Below are 6164 nucleotides of genomic sequence, written 5' to 3' on the forward strand. Positions count from 1 at the left end.
TGCTGACATTTCGCAAAGGAATGGCAGTGGAGCTTAGCTGAGGTTGTCTCTGTTTAAACAGTCCTATGTCTATTGGAGGATTCATTTGGCCGCATTATATGCATGATGTTGAATTATGCACGTCTTGCAATTCTTACAACTGTGTTTGATGTTCGTGCCGTCTCTGTATGTCTCCCACAGGGACATAACATCTTCGCAAACCTTGCCTCGGCAGAATACAGTGACCTCATGCAGCTGTTGAAGCAGTCCATCCTGGCCACAGATCTCACACTTTACTTTGAGTATGTGTGATCTTCCTTGAATTACATTTGTAGAAATAAAAAGACATCTGCCGTGAAAGCTGTGAAATCATCTGCTGCTGTGATGTCTAAGGACCATGGCTGATTCAAAAGCGCTGACTTATTTATGGTGTTGCACAGTGACTGAGTACCTCTAGTGAACTAGTTCTCATGCTCTGTTTATGATAGGCTTGTAACACGCTGGATAGAAATCTTCTATGCAATATCGCCCCCTTGTGGATTGAACGTGTATTAACACCTGCATGTACAATTATCCATCCTGCCCTCCTCTCTCTAGGAACAGGAATACATTCTTCGATCTTGTCAACAAAGGGGAGTACAACTGGAATGTGAAGGGTCACAGAGACATGTGCCGGTAGGTCTCAACAACCTAGTGCAGTGGTTCTCACCAGTTTCCATTCATGTCGTCTAACATCACATGAATGAGAATACCTCTATATTCTCTGTTCCCATGTATGGATTTGAGAACCGATGCACCCAGCTCACAATTAATACAAAATATTAATATTAGGATTTTTGTTTTTATTTAACCACTTTCAACCTGGTATCCCTTTTTTGGACGTCATTATAGGTGACATTTTTTCCAAAATAATTAAAAACAAATTTCTAATTTTTTTTAACTGTTTTTCAAGAAATGTAATCATGTCATCAACATTTTCCAAAACAGCAAAAGCTCAAAATACATTGCAACGCAGCGCTTGGTAGGCTTGAAGATTGCTATTTTTGCTTTTCATACATGCGCCAAAGTAGCTGTGTTGAAATTTAGTTGTTTGAGATGTCTTTGTGAGATTAACTTAGTGGGTGGGTCTGTGAAGTTTACTGAATCTATGCTGTCCAATGTCTCCTCAGATCTATGCTGATGACAGCGTGTGATCTGGGGGCTGTCACTAAACCTTGGGAAATATCATGCAAGGTGAGATATGCAGGCGAAATGAGTCAGGCTTGATTTATACTCAATCGTGCAACACCCGTGGCCAACTGAAATTGTGATGCCTGAATAAATCAGGCATCACACTGCCTGCGAGTGCAACCAAAATGTGCATTAACACATGTACCTCTGAGAAAGTACACAGCATGTAACCAAAAAGACTTGTGAGAACCCATTTGGTTACATTTGTGCACTCTCTGAGTGTATAACAAGAGAAAATAATGTGTCACACACCAGCTCCAAATGTATTTCTCTTGATTCGATTACGTTTCAGGCGTCCAAGACCGTCTTCAAGAATTGAATAGAATAACACATGTACTAACCAGACAGCATTATTCTGAAATAATTCACCAGAGTTTTCTTTCTGTCTTGCCAGGTAGCAGAGTTGGTGACCAATGAGTTCTTTGAGCAGGGAGACAGAGAGAGATCTGAGCTGAAGCTCACCCCTTCTGTGAGTACACGAAAGCATCCCTGGCATTGTGTTTATGCATGGTATGTTTCACCCCTCTACCCTCAGAACATACGGCCTCTCACACCTATATATAGTCTGTTATGGTATACAGCAAGTCCTTCACAGCGGCCTGCCCAATGTTATTTTCCGTGCTTCTGCTAGCCGACTGCTTATGTGTGGAAGGCGAGTTACACAGAGCCTTAGTTGCATTAGTTACACAAGAGCTTGCGTCACACAATGTGAGCGAGGTGAGCTGTCAACCTAGTCGCTCTGCTGTCCCTCCACTGTGCCTAGAGCGATCTTTGGACCATTTAACACACGTCTCTCCTTCAGCCTGCCCTCTTGCGCAAGCTTCTTACTCAAAACACAGCTAACTCTGACCTTTGCATTTACCCGAAGGTAATAACATCGTTATGTCATGACACATTCTACTCTTAGATTACGTAACCGGGACTAGACTATTCACCTAGCTGTGTCCGATGTACTTTACTAGAATGCTAAATTAAAAATCATAATCATAATCATAAAACAAACAAAACAATTGCAATGGCAGGGAAAGTGTCTTAATGAATACATCTTACATTTTTCAGACTGCATTTATATTGTCCTCAAAGCCAGGCTGCCAAGAGTATCTCTTGTTTGATTCCATTTGCTTTGATGGCCAAATCAAATAGTGTTGCAGGTTCTGTGGAGTTAGAAGCAGCAGCATTTTGTGTGCAATTACTGGCTGTAGACTAATCGAGCCTGGCCACATTGCCTCCCCTCTGATGTAGCTAACAGGGTAGCCTCAGGCCCACTGCTTGTGTCAAACCCTGTACCACTCAGTGTGTGGGTGTTTGGAAATTAAATATTCAACTTGTAAGTAGCCCGTAGCCCCAGTAACTATCTCTGAAGCGCAGCCTCCTGTTCAGTCTGCAGAATGGAAAAAGTGACACAAATAAACACGCTTGTCTCAATAGTGGAGGGAGAATTTGTCTTCGCCTCAAGCAATTGTGGTCGTACGTTGACAAACCTAGCCACTTCCCACTCTACACTTGACCTGTTGCTTTTGTCTACTTTAAGCTCACAATGCGCCGCGCTGCGGCAGGGACACGTGAGCTTGTAGATTTGATATTTTCAGTGTGCCACACCGGTGCACAACCAAGTATAAATCAGGCATTATACTATCATATACTTCTTCTCGCATTGCCCTTGTGTGAGCACATGTGTGGGTGTGTATGAAAAATGGCAGAATTATGGGACTTAGTCTTGTGAGATGATTTTCAACTGAAAAACATGACGCGATGCATCATCTTCTTCATAAATGTATACGGTTGTATGACAAAGCATAAATTAGGCTTAATGTTTGTGTTTCAGGCCATATTTGATAGAAACCGGAAGGATGAATTGCCAGGGCTTCAGCTGGAGTGGATTGATGGAATCTGTGCACCGCTTTATGAGGTAATCCTTGGTAATTCATGTCCGAGCTTGTAAACCCTCAAGGCTCTCTTTGCAATGCCACACTGGCCAAATGTCCACCTCCAACATCAGAGGATACTGTCCTTCCATTTGCTACTGTCCACACTGACACCCAACAATTGAAACAAAACCCATACAGTAAAATCCTCAGTGTAATTTAATTCAGAGCCTGTTCAGTGAAATTGACATTTTTACTGTGTAAAGACAATCAACATGCTTTCCTCAAAGAGATTCCTAGCTAGCATTTTTTTCTATAACATCAAGACCACATTAATGGCCTTGAATACAGGATTACATTTTCTATAACTGATCGCAAGAAAACGAGCCAGTGGAGTGTGTGAATGGCACTGTGACGTTAGTAGGGATAAAGCCCTTCAGTGAGGCACTGTATTTTAAGCTTCACTGCACAATGCTGGAGAAAGGAGGGACTGAAAAAAAGGTGCATGTGTGCGTCGGTGCGTGCATTGTGCGTGCGTTGTGCGTGCCAGATGGTGACGTCAAGGCTCACCTGCCCCTCCCCTGCCCTGAGACAGTGACTGTGTGGGAGGTAGAGGAAGGCTGATTTCCTGAGGAGATCAAGGCTATTGACAGATAAGGGGTGTTAATGATATAGAGATGAAAAGAAACAAGTCAACTAGATAAGGACTGTGGGAAGGATCAAAGACAAAACTGTTATTTTGGTACAGTAGACGTATGATTGGTTTCACACAGTTGCACTTAATCAATAATTTTCTACTGATGTGATATTGTCATTTTTGCTCTTAACCATAAGGGAAGAAATTCACTTATGGAATTTGAATTGAAGAGATAATTGAATCCATTGGATTATTCCAAGATCAACATGGGCAGTTAGAGTTGCTTTGTTCTGTCGTTGTTATTGCTGCCTGTGCAGTGCAGATGAAAAGCAACAAAGGATTATATTCTCTGTGTGGGATTTTGCCTCCACACTGCCTCACCGGGGCACCGTGTAAATGCAAATGTTTTGAGAATTGCAGATTGCAAGCTCACAAGGCTGCCAATTAAACTGGTGATGGGGGGGCATATAGGAAGTTCAGAGGCGGCAGCAGGGTTTTTGTCTGTGGGAGGAAGGGATCCTCCTTGATCTCCTTGATCTCACTGATCTTGTTCTTCGGGTGGTAGCTCGCTACTGTGTGGAATATTAATCCCCCATTATGTAACCTTCCATCTTCAAAGTCCGCCAGACAGCGCAGTCTCCCTTCTCTTTTACATCTGTGTTGGAATTGTGATGCGGTGGAGGCTCAGTCCTACGTGCATCTGTGGACCCCGCAGGGAGAGAGGAAAACAACGTCTCGCTTTAGAAAACACCCCACTGTTAAGCAGACGACTAGATTAGATTAAGGTGATCCAGGGGATGGTCTCTAGTAAAGAATAACAAATTGTGGAAAGTACAACTCCTTGTAGGCCGCACACACAACCCCCCATACACAGTGTCATGACAATGTCAGGGACCGAAAATTCCTCTGCCCACACATACACTGTAAAGTCCTGTGTGTTAATTTAACTCACTGTAACTTCACGCCACGGTATAAACTCAGAATGTATGCAGAAGCATACACAGTTCTACTCACCAACTAAACCAAAAGGGCAACAATATCTGGCATTGGTTCTGCCGGTAACTTTGTATGTTGTTTTTAGTGCTCTGAAGTGAACAGCTTTAGAATCAGAAGTGTACTTTTGAACACTCACTCTCCACAAACCATTATGGATTCCATATGAAAGTGGCCATTATCCTGTTTTTGTACATACAGATGAAGACTTGACTTATGAACTCCACCACTCTTTTCTCTAATAGCCTCTACACACTGTACGATATTTACTCGGCCCCCAACAAATATTGCTGTTTTGTTCAAGTGAATCACTCTCAGTGAGTCAGTTGGTAGCTTTTAATAATGTTTAGAATTCACATCCTCTCTCTTTTATACCTCCATTAACTCATTCAGTTTTTTTGAATAGCCAACTACTCATCACCTAGGTAGGTACTATAAAAGAATAAATCAATGATGGGTTGTGCCTCCACCTTTCTATGTCCATATAGTATGAAGGCATAATGATATGAGAACTAATTACAACCTTTCTTGGAAAACCAATAGATTGTAAGGAAACTAAAAATAATGTTAAGAGAGAACAGAATCCCCTTGTCTCTAAAGCAATTAATTAACGTTTCATGAAAGCCAGTATTTCAATGTGACGGCATTACAATTTATAGCTCAACACTGCCACTTGACAATGCCAACTAATCATAGTCATACATATGCTTCTAATCTTAAAAACCAGCCACTCCAGAAATCAAAACGATCACAATATGTTGTCTAGGCCCGGTGTTCTTTCTTTGTGTTGTTTTATTTGTTTTGTCTTTAGTCCATGATGAATAATGTACTGCATTTCATGCTAATTACTGTCTTTTCTTTTTCATACATTGAACACCCCCCCACCCCCCCACCCGTTCTCCTTCTTCTATACAGACTCTGGTCAAGTTGAACCCAAAACTCCAACCAATGGTTGACATGATCCAAGCTAACAGGGCCAAATGGGAGGAACTGAACAAGGAGAGACAGCGTGCCCAGAGTGTATCTCAAACACCAAGCCTTTGTAGTGGTGAAAGCACAGAGACTGGTTGTTGCACCGCGGCAGACAGTGTTAGCACACCTTGTTGTGGTGTTGGAGGTGGTGGTGCTGACGGAGACCAAAGTAAACCTGCTAGCTAGCTTCTGCTGCAATCTCCAGGCAGATCTTTTAGCTTTCCTTCCCTCTTAAATGCCAGCCTGCAAAATAGGCAGTGCAGTGCATGCAGAGGTTCTTGGGGCTCTGTTCCTCGCTTACGCTACTAGAGATGAGCTTTAGACTTGAGTGCGGCGCTATGATAGAGGTGTTTCTTGCCCCTTCCATGCTCTCTGTGCTGGAGGATGAGAGACACAGAGCTGTTTCTGACCTGCTTTTTGGAGCAGTTACAAACCATCTGATAAATAAATACATAAATAAATGTCTGAAAGAAACCTCAAACCACTGT

At 42.5% G+C, this 6164-nt stretch overlaps 1 protein-coding gene across 3 annotated transcripts in view; it reads left to right on the forward strand.

Annotated features, from left to right (window-relative positions):
* pde11a (phosphodiesterase 11a) overlaps positions 1 to 5895 on the forward strand; it is a gene marked incomplete at its 5' end in the record, with an annotated part of 46170 nt that extends 40275 nt beyond the window's left edge. For all 3 annotated transcript variants that reach the window (XM_080412408.1, XM_080412409.1, XM_080412410.1), the window contains 6 exons: positions 181 to 281; positions 577 to 654; positions 1149 to 1212; positions 1604 to 1678; positions 3035 to 3118; positions 5620 to 5895. In XM_080412408.1, the coding sequence (XP_080268534.1) occupies positions 181 to 281; positions 577 to 654; positions 1149 to 1212; positions 1604 to 1678; positions 3035 to 3118; positions 5620 to 5862 (645 nt within the window). In that variant the 3' untranslated portion in view covers positions 5863 to 5895. The remainder of the gene's footprint in view (positions 1 to 180; positions 282 to 576; positions 655 to 1148; positions 1213 to 1603; positions 1679 to 3034; positions 3119 to 5619) is intronic.
* Positions 5896 to 6164: the final 269 nt, after the last annotated feature.

This window comes from Gymnoscopelus braueri, assembly GCF_963280865.1.
Source record: "Gymnoscopelus braueri genome assembly, chromosome: 18".
NCBI classification, from domain to species: Eukaryota; Metazoa; Chordata; class Actinopteri; order Myctophiformes; family Myctophidae; genus Gymnoscopelus; species Gymnoscopelus braueri.